The 22,154-nt window shown below is 38.7% G+C and overlaps 1 protein-coding gene across 7 annotated transcripts in view; it reads left to right on the top strand.

Annotated features, from left to right (window-relative positions):
• The window catches only part of MYOM1 (myomesin 1), a 79,830-nt gene that overhangs the window by 20,619 nt on the left and 37,057 nt on the right, over window positions 1-22,154 (top strand). For 3 of the 7 annotated variants that reach the window (XM_054815617.1, XM_054815618.1, XM_054815619.1), the window contains 13 exons: window positions 3,576-3,668; window positions 4,604-4,692; window positions 4,837-4,899; window positions 6,499-6,663; window positions 7,248-7,409; window positions 10,884-11,025; window positions 13,197-13,396; window positions 15,012-15,068; window positions 15,451-15,575; window positions 17,187-17,370; window positions 18,377-18,551; window positions 20,690-20,811; window positions 21,717-22,043. In XM_054815617.1, coding sequence (XP_054671592.1) covers window positions 3,576-3,668; window positions 4,604-4,692; window positions 4,837-4,899; window positions 6,499-6,663; window positions 7,248-7,409; window positions 10,884-11,025; window positions 13,197-13,396; window positions 15,012-15,068; window positions 15,451-15,575; window positions 17,187-17,370; window positions 18,377-18,551; window positions 20,690-20,811; window positions 21,717-22,043 — 1,904 coding nt within the window. The remainder of the gene's footprint in view (window positions 1-3,575; window positions 3,669-4,603; window positions 4,693-4,836; window positions 4,900-6,498; window positions 6,664-7,247; window positions 7,410-10,883; window positions 11,026-13,196; window positions 13,397-15,011; window positions 15,069-15,450; window positions 15,576-17,186; window positions 17,371-18,376; window positions 18,552-20,689; window positions 20,812-21,716; window positions 22,044-22,154) is intronic. The other 4 variants (XM_054815621.1, XM_054815622.1, XM_054815623.1 and 1 more) reach the window with 2 other exon arrangements.

Genomic DNA, 22,154 nt, shown 5'->3' with positions numbered 1-22,154 from the left:
CATAATTATTTGAAGTCAAAGACTGCAGATAGGTCCAGGACCATCCAAATCTTCTGAAAGCTTTGGAATCTATTGGAAACTTTCTGTTCACTTGAATGGTCTTTGGACTAAATTTATACTGTAAGAACTCCAAAATACACTCTTAGTCATAGCTGAAGGTCTAATTTTACTCTTGGGTTAAAGTTTACCCTGACTGGAATTTAATTTAGCTTAATTAACAGTGACTTGTGGTGCTTTACTGTCTCACCATCTATTGAGCTGATCTTTCTTATCTGTTTAATGCTATACAGATACCTTCAAGTTGTTAAGATCATAGGTAATCACTTTTTTTTCAAACATAAAATGAGATTTGATGCTCATTATATAATTTAAAAGATTCTTCTAGAATGGGTATATAAAATGTATAAATGTGTTTATAAAATGTATGAATGTGTTTATAAAATGAAGAATGAATAAGCCTGTGTTCAGCATCAAGCATTGATTAGGAATCTCCTATGGAGATTCTATTTGTGAAGACAACAGAAAACATCTACTATATTGCGATGTTAAGTAATACCCAGATTTTGCAATTTACTACTTGAATTTCTTAATGGGCTCTGCATTTTTTTAGGTCATAAAAACCTTAATCTCAGGTCCTGATAAAAAGTGCTACTAAGAGGTACATTAATAGGCCAGAGCTGATACCCATGAAGTCACTTGGTCTCTCTCCTTAGACAATGACAACCCATAGCCAGGCTCTTCATGGACACATTTTTCCTGTCGTGTAAGGGTTGCGAGTGCCGTGTTCTGACATTCCTCCTAGAGAGGATTCCAGACAAACCCTTTGGGTCTAGTCTCAGCTGGACATAAGGAATGGTCAGCTACCCTCATGGCTGTAATCCAGCTCTGTAACCTGAATCCTAACCGAGAACACGAGAGCTGGGCCATTTTCACATTGGTTGAGATTCACCTTATCCCAAAAACCTGACGTGGTTAAACCAAGCCTTCAGCTGTCTGCCTTTGCTCTCACTGTGAACCAGCCTTTCATCTAAATGCTAAATGTGGATGGTGGAAATTAATACATCATTTTACCATACATCTGAATTCCAAAGGGATTTCAGTTCGCCACAGGCTACCAATGGAAAAAAAGAATTCACAGCCATTTCAGCAGGTGTCTTTGCTCTGAGATATGGAACAGTGCTGACCTGGATCTGTCAGCTCTCATTCAGCATTTCTAATGAAATGTCAGTCGTATATTCCAAACAGTCATTCTTTGTATAAGCAATGGAAACCTTTTCATGCTGTGCATGATAAATTATAAAGCTTCATGAAATTTCTCTAAAGAAAACCTTACTGTGTGATGCAGCTGTTCTGACTCCCTTGGAAAAAGCATATGGAAAACCCAGGACATTTGAAACCAGTAGCAGAAAGCATAAACTATCAGTGCATAATGACAGTGGGAGATTGCAGTCCAACATTAGCTAATGACTTGGCTGTTCTGGAATTTACGTTTCCAGAAATAACAAGTGGTCCTTCTAACACATGAGCCCTATTCTTTCCATAGGTGAATATAAATCAGTGAAAACTGAACCGATTCTTTTTTACTAACCTGGTAATGAAGGCAAGAGAAGTGAAAGTCTTCTGGCTGCTGCTTGACTCAGCTTGTTTCTCCACAGCACTGCATGCTACTGAATGCCCTCGCTGCCAACAGGATCCAAGGGTCGCCCAACCCTTTGGAGAAAAGTTAAAGAGATTACGGAGTCAAGTCCTGTTTCACAGGATTTCATATTCCTTGGAAAATATTAGGAACTGATGGCATTATTCTATTTTCTAAACTATTTGACTCACTACACGGAATATAAAGATGCTCAGATGTTTCCAGGCAGATTAATCTGGGGGGGGCACCATTGCACAGATGGGGTGAAGTGTGGTGGTGAATGGATTTACTCTTAGTGGACCCATGTATTATTCTTTGCTGTAAGTCAGGATAATGCAGTAGGAGACCTGTAATGAGGCCAAGCACCTCTGCAACTGTTTGAAGTCTGGAATAGAGGATATTGCCCTGCATTGAGTCTCTTTTCATAGACATCTTGCTGAGAGGAAGATGAGGATGAAAAGCATTAGGGTTTATGATCCTCGCTCACTTTGACACTTGGAAAAAACCCAGTGTATTACTGTGCCCAAATATTTGTAGCCAGGGAAATATTCCACCACACTGATATTGTTGAAAGGCAATTTTCAGATTTATTGCGGATATAGCTTCATCTTGAGACATATTAAACTGGTAATATTCTTGGTAAAAATAAATAGCTTATTACTGACTTGTTTGGTGAAGTGGGACATGCCACTGATAGCAGAGCAGTTCCCTTTCCTGATTGAAAATCATGAGAGAAACCAACCTTTAAAATCCCAAATGAAGAAGCAAAGCTCTTTGGCTGGATATCTGTTATGACTTATGAAGAGAAAAGTTTATTTAAGCTACATCAAACTAAGAGATTACGATACTTTTATCTATCATCATTTATATTTCTCCTTCCCTTATGGAGCACAGGGAAAGCTATGCTAAAGGAGGACAGTATCTTAGGGAACATTTTTTCTTTATAGACCTCATATCAATCCCAAATGTACTGAACACAATTCAGTGTTTAATTTTATTAGACTCCTATCGCCAGTTTGTTCCATATTAATAGTGCTCACTTAAGACAGGATTCATTTGAACATTTACTTGGTTACACCATGTATTGTTCAGAATAAGTGACTTTTTATGCAACAGTTGGTGAGGAAGAATCTACTGTGAACCACTGAACTCTCCCTCCGTGAGTCTCAAGCTGTTTATATAAAATCTGAAATTAGCAGTGCCGGCTCACTACTGAGCAGTACTGGTTCGTTTCTTCAAATTACTTACTGGGAATTTTGAACAGTAAACTTTTCAACTTTTCCTACCTGAAGATATACCTGTACCAGAAAACATTCATAGTGTATACTTGTAAAGGCAGAGAAGTTTTTTGTAGTACAGCTTTGCCAGATCCCTTGCTGCAATGCACTTTACCATCAAGACAATTTTTTTAAAGAGTCTAAGCCTATTTGCATTGGGGATTCTGCCAACCTAGCTATGCAAGTAAAAAAAAAAAAAAAAAAGTTAATTTTCTACCTGAAATTTTTGTGAATATGCAGGTTTTAAAAGTAGATGAAATATGCAAACCAAACAAAATGTGCACGATACTTAGTGGGTAAGGATGCTACAGAACTTTCATTGTTTGCAGCTCACAAAATTCTGAGATATTGCTCATGTGACTCCTGGATTTCTTTGCAAGCAGTAACCTGAGATGCATGTTAATATAAGTTGTTTTTTACCCTGTTCAATACTATTTTCTTCTTTTAATCAGAAAATAAAATTCCCCTGGGGCAGGTCAAAGAGAAAGAAAGAGAGATTAAGCTTCTTTTAATAATGTCCTTCCAGGAAATTAGACTATAGTTTACCTAGGAGAAACTTGCAGAAACTGCAAGTTCCATTTCAAACACCAAACACTTGACATTTTAAAGTATGTAATTATACACTTCTGTTTGTGACATACTGTTTCTTTGCTTTTCCATAGGTACAAAAACAATGTGCCCATCAATGTACAAACTCACCCCGGCAAGTATATCATTCAAAGTCGATATGGGCTGCACTCACTGGAGATTAGCACGTAAGGGAATACTAGAAAATTTAACAAATAGCTTAAGCTGAAATGTTGCTATAGATTGAGATTTGCAAAATATGAACATATCTCTTGGGATGTAAGAGATATCAAGTTTGTACACCTGAGGTGAATGCTGTCTACTAAATGTTGAAGCAGTTCTGGTTTTCCTTAGTAGAGGATATACAATTTACGTGAGTAATTTAACTTGATGACTATTCTATTTATGGCTGATTCAGAAACATTTTGGACATTCGTGATTACTTTTTTTCCATTTGTCTGCTGCATGAGTACAGTTAAACATGAGAAAAATCTGGTTCAGGGTAAAAATATGTGAGTTAACTGTTTTTCAAATATAGCAAAATTCCTGGTTCTTACTAAAATGAGGAACTGAAATGAAACATCCTCACTTATAGACAAGAAAGGTCTTTAACAGTACTCATCCTCCAAATGGGAAATTTTTGCAGTCACTTAGCATCAAAACCCACTGAAAACATGAGACCTAATCACCTAACCTGTCAATCAGCAACAATCTAGATTTGACAATTTAGATACTGGTAGGTGCCCTTTGAAAATATTTTATGATATCTACTGTTTCTACAGCTTCTACATTAGGCATCTCTCCATAGGAGACAGTAAATTAGAGATAACTTAGAGATAACTTAAATAAATATTATCGGACATTTTGTCCTACTTCCATTGTGTTCTCAATTTCAAATCTGTATGTGATATTTGAAGAGACATGTATTCTAAACATTGGATTTTTAACATTGAGAAAAACTTAACGGCTACAATCAGTCCAGTGTCCAGTGTATCTGTGTCTCAAGTTTTTTCTTGTTTATAGATTTTGTGCAGATTTCTGAGGGTTTTTTTAATCTAAAACATAGGAGAGGGTATGTCAAGGAGTAGATGAGTACCATGCCTAATAATTTCTATCATTTTAGATGTGATTTTGATGACATTGCTCAGTATCGGGCCTCTGCTATGAATGTTAAAGGAGAGATTTCGGCTTATGCTTCCCTTGTGGTAAAGAGTAGGTTTGCAAAATATTTCCTTTGGGGTTTTTGGGGGGTTGTTTGTTTTTTTTTTAAGATGCACATTACCAATTTCATTTTTGTGGCTCAGAGAGCATTTATGTCTTGGTGATAGTGACTGGAGTTGCTCTTTTTCTGTCCAGGGTACAAAGGAGAAATTGATGCAAGTCTTTTATATCCTGGAACTGTTTCCATGCCTCTGGGCCGTAAGTTGCAATATATGTTTGTTTGACACATCCATTTACAGTTGTGACATCATGACAAAAGCTGAATATTTTGTAACATTATTTCAAAAGGAAGCAGGTCCAATTTACAAAGGTATCGGGCTCTACAATTTCAGGTGATGTTAGCCGCACCCACAGGGGAAAATGGCATTGCCTTCTGCGTCTATGGCTATTTGCTTATATAGAAAACATCCTTTTAATATTGCCCTTGGCTGTGGAATAAAACCTGTCAAAGAGAGAGACACTTCATCCCTCGCAATATGTAAAACGTGGTCTGGAAAAAGGTTAGGGGGTCTGTGTGCGTAAGTAGAGTAGTTGACTTAATCATTCTTGTCTGCTGCTATGTGATTCCATGTGTTGTGAAAATGCATAGAAAAGATCAAATACCCACAATCCAATTTGAATATTTTGGATGTATCAAGGTAAAAATTGTAGTTTGCTTTACCTGAGACCCTCACATTTTGAAGTGATTTACAGTATTGCATAGATACTTCCATGATGAGAAATGTTAAGGGAATCTACCCACACATGCGATGCGTGTGAAGTGCCCTAGGGCTCCTGTGCATGGAAGGCTTGACAGAGGAGACTTATGGACATTTCTTTTATTGTAGCAGCGCAAATAGAATCAGGGATATGCTGAAAAGACATACTAGATGTCATTTATATACCGACGCTCTGAAATAATAGAAACAAGATTATGCACCACATTACAAAATGCAAGGCCATGAGTTTCCAACAAAATGTGGGATTTATCACTTAGTAATGGGAAAGGAAGATGATGACCTGCATATATTCATTGATCACAGGAAGACTGTGAGCTACTAGTGTAGGGCAGTTGTGGAAAAGGAAAATGTGACCCTAGGTTTTATCAGCTGAGCTGTTTTCAAAAGAAATATGGAAGCCCCTGTGCCATGTACGTGGAGCACAAGTGTAAGACACTTAGGATATTCTGTTTGGAATACTGCATAACTTGGGTCACATAACATCAGAAAAGGTAAATTCAGAATCAAGTACAAAAACAGGCTACTTGAATGCCTGGGGGGATGGAGAGCTCATCTTATATTAAGAAACCCATCCCCTCCCCCAAGCTTATTTATCTTATAAACATGAAGGTTGTGTGGGCACATGACTGCCCTGAGATGGAGCGAGGAGTTAAAACAGGGAAAGAAAAGAGCCATATAAGCTAAGGATCAGCTTGACCTGAACAAATCATTAATCATAAATAGAAGTCTGTTTAAGTTATAAAACAAACGTTATGAAAAAATGGTAAAATGCTGCATCTGAAATTTTGGAAATTCTGAAATGAAATTCTGCAGGAGCCTCTCCCTCATAAAATGAACTAGCTGTAATAACTAGAGTTGTATGAATAAAGAAACAGTTGATTCTCTGTAGTAGGAAGGGCTTGGATTATTTGACACTGCAACTACCTCTGAATATGATTGCTGAATATAAATTGTTTCTGTTTATATCTTAAACTTTACCTGAGCTTGTATTCATAAATATTGGGTACTTTTGCTTACTAGTGTCATCACAAAAAGGAAAGAAAAAGTAAACAGCCATATTTTTTTTTCCCTTATACAGTTGGCGTTAGCCCGCACGGCTATGCTTCCAGGTTTGAAATCAGCTTTGTTGACAAGTTTGATGTAGCCTTTGGGAGAGAAGGCGAGACAATGAGTCTGGGCTGCACAGTTGTCATCAGTCCTGATATCAAGCGCTTCAAACCAGACATCGAATGGTACAGAAATGGTGAGAATGTTTGACAAGAAGAAATATAAACTTCTTCCATGTAAATCTTTAGTTATTTTGGCATATGTGAACATTATGATTTGGTCATCACTTTCTCAGACTTCGAAACAGTAATATTTTCTCTTTTTCAGTAAAAATTTTTTTAGAATATTGCATTTTGAAATGGAACCGCAGTTGGAAAACAAACAAAGCACTGTGAAAATGTCTTCTAGGAATTTTTTCTTTCTTAAAAAAATTTATATTAGAAGCATTTAGATCAGTTCCAACATCTATGTAGCCCATCGACACAGCCCATATAGGTTTTACTATTTATTTATATGCCAAGACATTTGTTAAGTAGTTGCACAAACGCGTTGTGCAATGACTGATAAAAAAGCTGCTGCTCTCTGAAGTTACACTTTGAAAAGGAAGACAAAATCAGCATGAGAGCAGAATTAGCTGTAATTTATAATTGTCTTTGAAGACTGAAAGTTGCATAATAAGAATGGTCTCTTGTGTATTTCAAATCTATCCATTCCCCATATTCAGATTCTATTTCTCAGTAGATCCAACTAGTTCTCACCACAAAATTCTCTAATTTCTAGGCGTCCTTATTACACCATCCAAGTGGGTCCAGATGCACTGGAGCGGGGAGCGAGCTTCATTAACACTAACTCATGCAAACAAGGAAGATGAAGGTCTTTACACTCTACGAGTGGTGATGGGAGACTACTATGAAGAGTACAGTAGTTATGTCTTTGTTCGAGGTGAGATATTGTCTTGTGAATGAAACTCACTACAGAAATTAGGAAAACACTGGCAAAATCAGTCTCAGCCATTTTAGGTCCTTTTTTTCCAGTAAAAAGAGAATAATTATTTTCTATTAATAGATTCTAGCAATATAGCTTCCAATTGTTATCTTTGGAAAAATTGAATGCATACCTCAAACTTTGGTGTCACGTGCTAGAAGACTTCTAAAACACACTGACATTCTGAGGAGGAAATTTAGGGTATTGATGTAACTTCACTACTCTTTCTCAATTTCAGCCTGTGAAGAGTACTGAACATAAGTCATAAAGAGGAAAAATCTACATAATAACTTAAAAATGTATTTTTGTAACATGTCACTGCTAGCTAAATTGCATTTTTTTGATCAAGATTTTGTGTGCCATTTGAAGGGGTTTATTTTCCTAATGCACAATGCAGGAAAAAATACAGTGGAAGGGAAACACAAAGGTCTGCACCTGGGGAAGAATAACTTCATGAACTGGTGTAGGCTGGGGGGATGACTGTCTGCAAAGCCACTTTTCAGAAAAGACCCTGAGGGTCCTGGTGGACAACAAGGTCAACATGAGATGGCAATGTGCCCTTGTCACAAAGACGGCCAGCAGCATCCTGGGCTGCATCAGGAAGAGTGTGGCCAGCAGGTCGAGGGAGGTGATGCTTCCCCTCTACTCAGCACTGGTGAGGCCACACCTGAAGTGCTGGGTCCAGTTCTGGGCTCCCCAGTACAAGAGAGACATGGACATACTGGAGTGAGTCCAGCGAAGGGCTGTGAAGGTGATTAAGGGCTTGGACCGTGTTTCATACAAGGAATGGCTGAGGGAGGTGGAGCTCTTCAGTCTGGAGAAGAGAGGGCTGAGGGGGAGTTTATCCACCTGAGGGAAGGGAGTAAAGAAGGCAGAGCCAGGCTCTTTTCACTGGTGCCCAGTGCCAGGACAAGAGGCAATGGACACAAATTATAATACAGGGAAGTTCATTTAAACATAAGAAAACACTTTTTTTTACTGCAAGGGTGATTGAACACTGAAACAGGTTACCCAGACAGGCTGTGGAGTCTCCATCTGTGGAGATACCCAAAACCTGGTTTGACATGGTCCTGGGCAACCAGCTCTAGTTGACCTTGCTTTGAGCTGGGACTTAAACTAGGCGATCTCTGGAGTTGTCTGCCAATCTCAACCATTCTGTGATTCTGTAAAGTAAAGCAGCAAAGTGTAGAATTAAAATGTAATTTCTCTGGGTGTTGTTTGCTTGTACCATGAAAAACTTCCTTGAATTTCTGTTAGAGAAATATTTCTTTAAAAGGAGCCATGGCTATCAAGTTGCATGCTGATTCTATATCTGTACCAGCTGCTAAAAGCAGCTGAAGTGTGTAATGGTAATTCAAAAGGCTCTGGAAATTCTTGGCTCTGAGACCATGCCCAGAATGGCACTGTGTTGCCAAGTCCAGCAGAGCTGTGTGAGATAACAGCCTGCTCAGAAAATATGACTGAAACAGACGTTTTCGTTACCTGAAGAAAGAGTCTACTGAAATGAGCATCTGTGACAAGGAGTAGGACTTGTCTTTCTTGCTTTGTTTTAAATTATGCTGCCGTATAAATAAATGATCGCCCTCATTCCTGTTACATCTTCTAGCAATGCAGGTATGACCTCACTGTGAACCTGCTTCCCCTTTCACCAGAATATCTTACTAGCCAATCGGAGTGTTGGCCAAATTCTAATTAAATTAATTATATTCTACATCCCTACTTAAATGGTCCCCACAGTCTCAGTTGGCTAGCACATTCCTCACTGTTCTACCTAAATTGTAGACAAATTTGCTATAAATAGGTAGCTATGGTATTTAAGCACAGGCAGTTGTCTTTCTGTGTCATGTGTAGAAATCCCTGTGTATCGATGGAAGTGAGCAACGCACTAATCAGGCTCACAACGTTAGGTCTTTAGATGGGCTTAGAGAGCGTGTGTGACTTTTCTGCCATGGCTACAGGTCAGCACGTGTCAGCAAGCCATCAGGGATGAAACCCTAGCCTCCCTGAGGCTGATCAGCAATGTTGGTTGTCCTGGCTATTTCCCAGTCTGTCTTGGAAAGAAATTGTGGTGTCTCATGTCAATCAGTAAATGTGGGCAATTAAAATCTTTCCTGTGGAGATTACTGAACACATAGTTATTACTCTTAATGTTCTTATTATTTTGTTAACTGGATTGCTTACTCTGTACGTTATCATTTTTAAAAATGCATCACGTTAGCTGTAATTAAAACCTGGACTTGATAACTCTGGCACAGCTTCAAAAGCTCCATGTGATGCTACTCTGCCTATAAGAGAAGACACAGTGTAAAGTGTGGGGTTTTTTTCTGAAGACTACTGTTTTACTTAATGAAGCATGTTAAATGCTCTTATAAGGCATTTTTTTTCCTGAAAGCCAAAAGCATAGGAAATAGGGATTACTATATATTGTAATACAAAATCCTATAATGCCTTGAAACATCAAACCTTTTTAAGAAGTCTGGGGTTTAGATGGAATGTATGAATAATATTTATTAGCAAAATATTTTTTCCCTCAGGTATGTACATCCTTCTTGTCTAAGTCAGGGCTTCAAAAATGCTACATGTAATTGTACAAATTGATGTTATCCTTCAGAGAAACAACCTCTCTTCTTCACATGTCTTTCGTACAATCTTCTTGCAAGGGTTATTTTTCCCTACAAGAAAATTACCCTGTCTCACAAATCAGCCTCTGACTGTGTAAACAGTAAAATCCCCCAGTTCCCAGCACTGTGCTCTGTTTTTTTAAGGCTTTAGATAAGATATATCCAGAAGCTGATGCTGGAGTCAAGGCCCTTTGACACCAGCAGTCTCAGATTTGTGATAAACACTTGAAAGGAACAATATGCTCATCTTTATGAAGGTTAGTTATATTCCACAATGATAATGCATGTGTAATGTAATTAAACTTCAACAGGTTTTGATACCTTTGCAGTTCATAGCTAACCAAAACCAAACAGTGAAGGACTATGTGTGGAGATAAGATATTTAATTCAGTGTTGTATATCCAATGGTGAATACTTTTGATTGAGCTATTGCCTGGTTATAAGGTAAGATATCAGCCTCTTCTCCTAAATAGAATAGCAGGTAAATATATAGTCTGACAAGTTTTTAGTTCAGCTATGTCTCTGGCAGCTACCTAACCAGAATGCATGTTACTAATTTTATTTAAAATACCCAGGCGAATTACATTTACAGTATGCTGTAACATATTTAGCATTTGTAAATGTGGCAAAGAGAAAACCAAAACCTAGAAAAACACTGATAATATAAAAACAAATACTTTTTGAAGGCAGTGGTGGAATTTCTTTTTTTTTTTTTTTTTGGCTCAGTAGGAACAGAGTTCGTTCTTTAAAGATTAATAATTGTGAAAGATCTGTGGTTCACATTTGGAAACGTACGTCTCCATCTTCATAGATGCTGATGCTGAAATCCCTGGAGCCCCTGGCGCACCACTAGACGTGCAGTGCTTAGATGCCAACAAAGATTATGTCATTGTCTCCTGGAAGCAACCCGCTGTCGATGGAGGAAACCCCATCCTCGGATATTTCATTGACAGGTCAGTGAGCACACCAGACTGGAGAATTCACATTGCTGCACATTCTAACTCAAAAACCTAAAAGCGCGTTGAAAAGCATGAGATAAAATGGTCATTGTTCTTTTTGTTCTTGGAGCTGGCCAGAAGAAAATTGCTTTTTTTTTTTTTTGGTTTTAGATTGGCTGGGCCTGATCTAACTTTCACGGAAATAATTACTTCCTGCTTCATTTAACTACATAGAAAGGATTCTGCGAGACACTGCGTAACTCAGCCCTCGCGGCTCCCTGTGAGGCTTGAGAGGCCTCGGGACTGTGCAGTGTTTGGTAGCTTTCAGGATCAGCTCCTTCCGTATCAGTGCTCTTTCCAAATACTTACCACGTACCAGAAACCAAAATATTATCTCAAAGGGACTTGGATTTCTTTTATGCACTGTTGTTTTCCAAGCTCTTAGATTCATAAACTTCATGCAAAACACACTGACGTGTTTTTCTCAGCTACAATAAGAATTTGAAATATTTTTTTAAAATACGAAACCTGAATGTGTCACACAGCAGGCAGGATTCCAGAAGCTTGGTATTTAAGAAATACAGTCAGTATTTTGAGACTTGCAACAATCTTCAGAGCTGGTAATATTTGTTTGAATTTCAGTAATAGTGTACATCATCAGTAATATGGAGCTCTTGTGGGCTTATTCAGATGCATGTAAAAAACTCCCAAACACATATATATGTGTATATATATATATAGAATAAATATGCCACTATATTATGCCATTTTATATACATAAACTATATATGTGTAAAAAGAGGTCATTGCTTTGTGAAACACCTAACATCAGTACATTCAATTCAAATATCATTTTACTGGTTTGATAATTTATGAGTGCCAGTTGCTGCTGTAACTATGCTGTGCTAGGCCTAAGCTATAGCTTTTAAACATTCATTAAAAAAATCCTAAACAAAAGACAGGACACGACTATGAAAACTAACATCTCCTTTTAAAACTAGGCTACTGAGAGATGTTAGCACTGAGAGTAACTGCAAGACAAACGGCATTTTGCTTTTTCTCTTGTGTTCACCTCCTTTCTACATTTGCTCCTAAATTCAAAGCTGGGTTACTGCTCTCCAGTATTCGATCCTACCTAAGGTATTTAGGCCCCCAAATATTCATCCAGGGTAGCCCCTAACTGCCTCGTAGAGTGAGTGGGTTGCCTGAGGCAGCAGGACTGGTCCATGCTAACGCTAGAGGAGAAGTTCGGGCATCCTTCACCCCAAGCAGAAACCAGAACCACAAAACCGCCTGCAGCAAGACGGTAACAATTCCCAGAAAAGAGATGCTCACATGTACCAAGAAATCTGGGTAGGCACCGTAACATTTGCTTTGGCAGATATCTCAGCAGCAATAAAAGTCTTTCCCGAGCTGCTAGTTCATGTTCCTGATGACCATGTTGCTGGATACGGGGAAGCCATCCCCACAGGCTCCTCCTGGCTCCCTGAGCCGAAGTCGCCGTGATCCCTCCCTGCTGCTGGTTATCTCTTCGTTCTGCCACAAACCAGCCTCCTGCCAGGTGTGAGGCTTTGCAGCAGCGGGACCAGCACCACCCCGACGGGCCTTGTCGTTGCTGCAGCCACAGCACCACAGGCTCCCCTGGCAGCCCCCGCGGCGTTTGAAGCACGATCCGGCTGAGTGCCCGACTTTAACCCCATTCACAGCCATCTGTGCGCTGGGCTCGTGACAGAATGCACAACGGAGGTCTCCACACCCCACGAAGCCCATCATTTTGTGGGATGTACAGTGGAGCACTGTGCATGAAAGATGAACTAGTAGCCTTCTGGCAACTGCAAAAGATACATGTATTTCACGTCCCTTCAAGTATGCTAAAGCTGACGCTCCCTAAGCATCCTAGAGCATACTTCGGAGGGTTTAAACAGTGAAGTGAGTTCTGCTCATGTCCCTTCCTCAGTTCAGGAAAGAAGTGCAGCTGCAAGGGATTTACTGCATGCCCAGATGGTACTTCAGCCCTGACCCCTTAGTGCAGCTGCTTTGATGTCACCAGTATACAACGCTGCTGAGGAAACTGGTACGGACTAGCCAATGCACACAAACAGATGGTGAAGCTGTAGAGGGGGGTGGGTGCCCCGAGTTTGTGCTTTTCCCTTCCTGGCATGGCTCTTGCTGTTTGTATTTTTCAGGTGTGAGGTTGGCACCACTCACTGGACCCAGTGCAATGAGACTCCTGTGAAGTTTGCTCGTTTTCCTGTCACTGGTCTTATTGAAGGCCGTTCCTACATTTTCCGAGTCCGAGCTGTGAACAAAGCTGGCATTAGCTTACCATCCCGAGTGTCAGAGCCTGTGGCTGCTCTGGATCCTGCTGACAGAGCCAGGCTTAGAAGTAAGATGTGGTTTTTGCAGGTTGCCTGAGAGATTTAAGTCGTCACAACTCATTAAAAACAAAAGTATGACTATCTATTCATAAGCCTTTGAAATCCCACTAGAGGGAGCAATGCAAAACCAAAATACTCTCTGGAGACAGCTTTGCCAAGAAGAAATCATCTCAGTGCTCTTTGCACAAAGTGCTCTGTCTGCTGAAATGGCTTTGGCTGGCTGCGGTGCTATGCCTTGAACTTGCAGGAAGCAGGGGAAAGGCACAGGAGAGCTAATTGCCGAAAGAGACTTGCTTTTGTTCAGCCAACAAAATAGCTGAGTGGATCCTGTGAATAGTCTCTCTCTGTGCCACAGACAAGGGTGGCTGATTCTGTGCTCATGTGACGATCAAAGTCTTGCAATAGCATCAGCAAAATACCAGGGTAATCCAACAGATAATTGATCCCAAGCTCTCTGCTTTAAAGTTAACATTTCACAACCCAGGGATATTTTTCCTGTGGCCTGGCAATGTCCCAGACGTTTTCCTTCCAAATTCACCTCTCTACCCATATGCCAAGATCATATGCCTAAAATCCAATTATGTCTACTTGTTTCTTAAGTTTTACTATTTAAAATGGTCCAATGTGAAGGGGTATTATATGGAAAGCTACAGGGCTCCCAGAGACCCAGATTGTATGTCTTACTGTATATAATGGTGCAAGCTACAGGCTGCAGTCAGATGATCAAGGTTCCCGTTCAAAATAAAACCGAAAGGTCAGAGAAAGGAGGTTTGGCACTACCAGGAAACACTGAGCTCAGACAGAAGTGTAAAACCTGAAGTCTGAGGGAGACCAGCACGAAAGCTGTCTCAGGAGATGAAGTCTGGTCTTGGTGGCCTATTCTCATTATATCTCCTCCTCTCGTCCCTCATGATCCTCTTGTCTCCCCACCTGCTCCCTCTCTGCTCGCATTTTCAAAACAGATCAGCCAACGTAAAGTGAAGCATGTGGAGGTGGAGAACAGCATTTGCAAAAAATATCTCTGAAAGTGCATTGACCTGGTTGATAGCTGAATGCATAACTGCAATAATATGATAACGTAGAGGTGCTGAGAGAGCCACCCAAAGCATATCAAGTGGATATGTTGAGTCAGGCTGAGCAGTTTCTGTTTGTGATGGTGAACCATGATTTAAAAGCTGGTAATGCGAGGGAAAGTGGTTAAAAAGAGACAAAGAAGAGCCTGTAGGAACTTGGCTGTTCCTTCAATGAATGAGCTGTTAAATCGGAGTATGGAAAATAAAGGTGAAGTTAATTCTCTGAAAACGATGAGCTGTGTGAGCCAAATACTTCTTGCTTGTCACCTAGGTGATTTCAGTGACATTTCAGGAAGGATTAGAGGTTTCAGTGGATTAAATTTTCTAGCTATATTGATTACTGAGCTGCTCTCAATATTCAAGCTGGTCATCCTACAACTAGCTTGGGTAACGAGCTTGCTACATGAGCAACAGTCACAGCAATGACCAAAAATGGAGTCATGTGAATCTTGCAAATGTTAGTTTTGAATCACAAAAGAGTTGGTTTTCTCGTTATTTCAAAAGTCCCTGAAGTCTCCCATGTCCGTGATACATCTAACATCTGTTTCAGGTCACCCTTCCGCTCCATGGACTGGACAGATTATTGTCACTGAGGAAGAACCTACAGGTAAACACAGCCCTTTTGCCTACAAAAGTCTAATGTGAAGCTGGTTGAGTAATTAGAGAAACTCCCAGTGAGTTCAGTGGACTTTGGCACGCACCCAAAGTTCGTTGTTCTGAGAGTCACTTGACCTTGAATAACTCCCAGCTTGGTTGTCAAGGTGAGGTTTCATTATTCAGGACCTAAAAAATAAACATGCTTAGAGTTAAAAGAAGGACATTTAAACCCAATATTTAGAAGATTTTTAACTCTATGATTTAAAAAAATGTCAGGTGTGCCAAGGTATATTAATACTCCTTCTATATTTTATTTATAGCATTAATTCTAATACAAATATGAAGGAATTAAATCCCAATTCCCTGTCCTATTCTTCTCCCCTGTTCTTCAGAGGGTGTTGTTCCTGGTCCACCTACAGACCTCCAAGTTATTGAAGCCACCAAGAACTATGTTGTGCTTAGCTGGAAACCTCCTGGGCAGCGTGGCCATGAGGGTATCATGTACTTTGTGGAAAAGGTAAAATTGGAAAAAATCAGAATCATGTTGTGGCTATCTTATACATTTGTTTTGCCATCTCTTCTGGACTTTTAGTTAACTTTCATTTCCACCTGAGACTTTCAAACTAGGGCCAGGACTAGAACTTGTATACTTTATCAAGATAACTGTTACTGTAGATTAAGGTAAACTAGGAAGAAAAGAAAGATGGGAAATAGGAAAGAATGTAAGAATGTGTCACACACTGTAATATCCTTTTATGAATTGTGTCATTGACCTACCCTGTTGTAGACAGCCTGACAAACTCCCTCTGTGATGGAAAAGCATAGAGCAAAGTCACGTGTATGTGTGTGTGTGTGTATGTGTGTGTGTATATATGTGCACATATATATAAAATTTATAAGTTTATATACATTTTTATATATAAAAATATATAAAAATATATTTTTAAAATATATACACATATATGTATTAAAAAAATGTATAAATGAAGCTTGTCTGCTGGGACAGATTGTTAACATTTTGGATGGAGGCATTCTGCAACAGTTTCTTGGCATCAGCACTTTCTCCTCCAGCTGCTTTTTCATATTTATCCACTTTCCATTTGCTTCACCAACTCAACAAAGATGACAAAATTTCTTTTCCAGAATAGAATCAGTTTTAATTTCACTGTCCTGCTTTTCAGAGATGGGTTTTTTTGCATGGCTGCTAGCCTAGAAAATTCTTCACGCCATCACCCTTTTTCCTTGTAACTCATGGCTCACAAACTTTTTTATGAATGTTTTTCTCTATCAGTCTAGAAGTGTCATCATGGGAGACATAAATATCTTCCCATTATGTGTTTTTCATCTCTCTTATGAAATCTGGTCTAAATAAATGAGTTCCACTTAGCAACAGACTTAGAGAGGATGAATATATGAATTTTGAATTTCCATACAAGAAAGCTTTTGAATAACCTATTGCTCACTGAATACTGAGCACTAATGTCACATAGTCAGATAACATTTTCCTAAGAATTTGAAATCCCTCAGAAACCAGGACCTATTACTTGAAATTATCCTTAATGTAAATCACAGGCAAAAATTAATCACTAACATTAACGGTTTAAGAGATCATGTTATGTAGAGCTTTTAACCACAGAAATAAAAACAATTCACAAATTAATTGCACATGTTAATTTTTTTCTGGAAAATGAAGGTCAGGTCCTGATTAATTCTGGAAGCAATCCCAAAAATATTCTCAAGAGTGACACAAGAGCATCTAGAAACAATTTGGTAATGTTAGAGTTTTGTTCTTTGGAAGGTGTTGAATGTCTGCAGGACTTATTTTGAAAGTGGTCTAGAACTGGATGCAGTTAATAATAACGTCACTTCCTTGTGGTGGAGAAGAGTTTAGCTTTGATAAATTAAAACCGGTAAGCTTCTACGTACATTTTCTGGAGTAGGTGGACATCTGGCAGATTCAGAAGCTTTGAAATATGCTCGTTCTGTGGAAAGGCCCCAGAAAGGAACGTGACTCCCTGTTCTCCATAGCAGACATGCCTTTGGTGGTCCAGGTAGAAACTCTCATTGGGTTAGACACTCAACTTTCAGAGACTTTTGTTTCAAATGTGGTTTCTGGCTTTGACTGCAGTGCATTGCTGGCACAGAGGACTGGCAAAGGGTGAACACTGAGATCCCCGTGAAGTCTCCTCGCTTTGCAGTTTTTGATTTGGTTGAAGGCAAATCCTACTGCTTCCGAGTTCGCTGTTGCAATTCAGCTGGAATTGGTGAACCTTCAGAAGCAACTGAAGCCACTGTAGTGGATGACAAACTCGGTAAGAGTGTGGTCATATGTATTAAATTACCTCTGTGGTGTCTTTTCAGTTTATGATGTGATTGTTTTGTCTGAAGACAGATAGCTGCCCAGTAAATAATTCAAGTATGAAAAGTAGTCAGTGATTTATTACCTCTAGTTAAAATAATTTTGGTTTGGGTCGTCGAACCTTTCATGTATAGTCAAATGACAGATGCAAACCAAGGGAATTAGCTGCAAATAACGACGCCAAGAACTGCAAAGGCTCCAAATAGTCAAAGTAAATGAAAACTCAAGGAAGTACAAAAATGTTTTGTTTTACTTAGAGTCCTTACTGAAAATAAGGCCAGACATCAGCAGAGTTTAATCTTCCTTGTTTGCCAAATTAAACAGAAGTGAGGAATTTAATACTTACATGAATGCAGAGACTATTTGCACTGGAAGAGAAGCCAAGATGTTCGCTACAGTAAAGCATCAGTACCTACACCTACATTAGCAATTTGTTTCCAAACAGCAATGCAGATTTCAATCCTGTTCCCAGATTGTCTCTGTTTACTTCATATTGGTTGAATTCTCAGAGCAGTTTGATGCGCATGAACTACATTCTTTAAGAAGAGTAAAACAGCTCTTCTCAAAAAACACTTTAGATGCATTTTTCTACTTAACAGGGGCATTGGACTTATTCTGTGGGCTGCACAGAATCTTCAATATTAACCTAAAACATTTTCCCTTTTAGAAAACTCTAAATCACATCTCTGTTGCAGATGTTCAGCAAAGGGAATAAGCTAAATCTAATTTGAAGGAAATGCCCTGAATCATAGGCAATGGAGAAGTGAGGAACCTCGCCACCAAAGGCTTGAACCTACTGATCCTGTCCTGTTGTGCCAGATTAATTTAAATCAGAGGAGTTTTTGAGGGTTAAATCTGTATTAGTTGTGCTAATATAATCAAGCATAGAACGTTGTCCTTATCTTATTTGTAAATTTTGACTGTCTGGTCACTAAGTTATTTCTCTTTCTCTCCCACAGATATTCCCAAACCTCCAGGCCGTATAATGCCCACTAGGAATACAGATACCTCAGTTGTTGTCACTTGGACAGAGCCCCCAGATGCCAAGGAGCTGGTTGGGTACTACATTGAGTCAAGTGTAGTGGGATCTGGTCGTTGGGAACCATGCAACAACAATCCAGTGAAAGGCACAAGGTAACAAATGTTAAAGCATGGAAATGATGGTCACCAGGTTTTGATTTATTGGATATTTGCTTTCCAGCCATTAGCAGTAGTAGAGTTAATCACTCTGTGGTAGCCAGCAGGCTGGAATCACTCTTGCAGGTGAAGTTCATAAGAAGTTATAAAAACATATTTCAAACTCTAAGTCTTGTCCAAAAGGAATTTATAATCAACCTTATGTTAGAAACAGTCAAGGAGAAGGAAACGTAGATGTTGCTAGTGATGAAAAGAGAAGCAGCTCGCTAGTTCTAGCTATTGTACAGCCTATCAATTTGATGAAAAACAGCACAGTGAGGAATGGCTGAACTTACAAATGTGGAAAACTAAACTGCATAATGTTTGGAAGCAAAGGCCTTTGTTTTGGAAGACTACTGTAAACATTTCTGGACTGTATAACTAGAATGTCAGGAGGACATGTGGACTCTGTCACACTAACAATATTACTTTCTAACTGCTCTTTCACTTGTAATTGTCAAGACATTAATGAACACTCTTAAATATTGGGTATAAACTCACATTTCTTACCGACATGAAGCTCAGTCTCTAGTCAGAAAAAATAATCAAGATTTAAAACTTTGCAAGCTAAATCAGATTTGGGTTTGTTTGAATAAGGATATAATCTTCAGAGTCTAAACGAGTAATTGCAGAACTTGATCTCAAGTGGATTGATGTCAGTCCAGAATCAGTCCCTGCTTGTTATGACTAATTATGCTTATTTGTAATTGCTATCCATGACAACCCTTATTACAATATGTAAGGCTCTGCTAAATACTCTTGGGCCAACTTTGTTGTTTAGCAGGGCATTGTAAATGCTTAGTATACCAAAAGTACTTAAAACCCCACTTGCTTGAACACAAGTATTCTCTTGTCATTTATATTGCAATAGCTGTATGTGCCAATATTATATACTTTCATATATATTTCTGTGATTTATATTGTGGTTATATCAAGTACTATCACTGCATTTTTAGTCAATGTGATATAATGTATGATGCAGTCAGGCACAGGCTGGCTGTTAACTCTTGTCTTCTCTGGTTGAGTCAATCTCAAAGAATTAGCTGTAGCTCATCGTTTGCATTATGCAGTATATTTTGATGTTTTGAAATTTGTTTTCCGCACACATCCTGGTGAAAGTAAATGATTTGGAAAAGTCTGGTAGAACGGGTAGGGAAAATTCTGCTCTGAAAATTTTGATTCAGGTTTTATTTTTTTCCCCAAACTAAAATTAAGATTTTGAAATACATTTTGGTTTCCACATTATATTTTCTTCGTACATCATTGCATGATGTCAGCGTTGGTAGTGCAAGACATGACATCACGAAGCAGAGCAAAATAAAAGTAACTTGAAATAAAATACACTTACAATATCTATTGAAAAATAAACATTGTTTTAAATAAAATGTTTAAATTTCCAAAACACAATTTTTCTGAAATAAATTATTCCTGTCTTGGGAAATTTTGTGTTTTCAAGGTGGACACCAGAGAATATTTATGAGGGTTTTTATGTGATCATCAGGTAATCCAATAGAAAATCTATTCTAATAAAAGAATTTGACTGACTTAGATTATTATGTCATTTATAGAAGCAAGAAAGTGAAATAAAAAAATTGGACGCTTTTTTTTTAGCTCTTGTACAACGCCCAGTAATTTTTTTGAACACTGCAGTTTTTCATTTATGATTGGAAGTGAATTATGGGAACTTGTGCTACTGGTGCCTTTTACTTATGTCATGAAGATATCCCACAAACAAATACAGACCTTATCTCTGCAGATTTTTGCATTGTTTCCATTAGGAAGTATGGATTTTATATACTAGCAGAAGTATATTGTCTGGTAACGCAAAAACTTATGTAGTCTTAAGAAGGAAAGAGTGTTGGTAAACAGTATGTCTAAAGAGCCATGGGTTTAGACATCATCTTTGTTGTGTGAATGAGGTCCTTAAATACATTCTGCATTCTCTGACCTTCATTTAAGTGACTGGGGTCATGGTTTATCCTTGGTTTTCAGAAACCAGAATAAATTTTATGGAAGAAATGCTTTCTTTCCCCCCCCTTAAGATTTTTATTTTCTTTACAATACTTTCTGAGTATTCCTTCACTGATTTGTTTTAGATTCATTTGCCATGGGCTTGTCAATGGTGAGAAGTACATTTTCAGAGTCAGAGCTGTTAATGCAGCAGGACTCAGCGAATTTTCACAGGATTCGGAGCCTATAGAAGTGCAAGCAGCCATTGGTAAGCTGTTTTCCATTGCTCTTTTCAACGGGAAATATTCAACTTCAATTAAGTAAAGATGTTTTCAGCAACTATTTGTAACTAATTGTTTTGTTTTACAATGCTGTCCACGAATGATAATTTATCCATAGATCCTATGGTCTCACAGCCATAGTTTCACAGTCACTGCACTCCAGTCTTCAGGTGTTTCTTGTGAACCACTGTAAAAGAGCACTGCCAAGTTCACTTCATAGGTATCCTGGAAAATGGAATGGCATTCTGATTCCATAATGTGGTATTCATCACCTCTAGTGCACACCATCCTATATACAATCAGTTCCTAAGAAATTTGTTTCCATACCTAAACCTAATAATCAGTGCAATGTGTCTTTTGTAAACCTTCTATAACCCTGTGTGTTCTCCCTTTGTTGATGAATTATTTCTGTTTGCTGCTGCCTGAACTAATCCAACAAGATTAATGAGATCACTGGGCTAGAATAAATTGTATGTCTGCAACACCCTTGCTCTCATTTGTATCGAAACTGCATACCTCACAACCTTAGAGCGGAGAGATGTGGCCTGGAGCAATTTTGTGAGATCATCTTGAAAGGATCAGAAATATGACTTGGAAAATCTAATCCTAAAATAATTGTAGCAAATGAAGAGTACTATTAACTTCCCATATTTATTCTGCTCTGAAAAGTAGACATTATTAAAAGAGCATTACTTCTGAGCAGGTTGAGAGGTATTCTATGCATTTCAAATTTTTGTGAATTCAAGCTTAACATTTTGCGCATAAAACCTGTGATTTGTCATACTTTGGCTGTATTGTTCACTGTACGCATTTCTTCATTCTGTTGACTAAATGAAGAAAAAAAAAAAGTATTCTAATTCAAAATGTCTTTGCTGTTTTCTGGCAATTACAGGGGGAGGATTGCTTCATGGTGTGTGTCCTGAACTGAGTGGTAACGCTGGTGGACTAACAGACCGCACTACCAGCTGGGAAGGCATGCATGAGTCCTCCCAGCCTATCTTTGACACAGAAGCTTTGCTAAAATGCAATGCTAAATTTAATAGAGACACAATACCCAGTAGCTCTGACAAACTGGGGAGTACAGGAGACAATAACATGAGAGAAATGGTTAAGGACACTGTTGCTTCTGCACCACAAAAAGTTGCTGCTAAGCAGGCAAGTAAGTCTCAACCCGGGGATCTTTTGACACTGCAAAAGGTGACAAAGAAGAAAGATATAGGTGAGAGTTAATAAAATAAATAGATTTCACTGCTTTGGTACATCCACTTCAAATGGTTGTAATCTCTGCTCGTCTGCGCCACAAGTGAACAAGCTCTCCAGTGATGCATCT

This window comes from Grus americana, chromosome 2, assembly GCF_028858705.1.
Source record: "Grus americana isolate bGruAme1 chromosome 2, bGruAme1.mat, whole genome shotgun sequence".
Taxonomy (NCBI): domain Eukaryota; kingdom Metazoa; phylum Chordata; class Aves; order Gruiformes; family Gruidae; genus Grus; species Grus americana.
The sequence above is the reverse complement of the archived record's forward strand: the minus strand, read 5'-3'. Positions and strand labels throughout refer to the sequence as shown.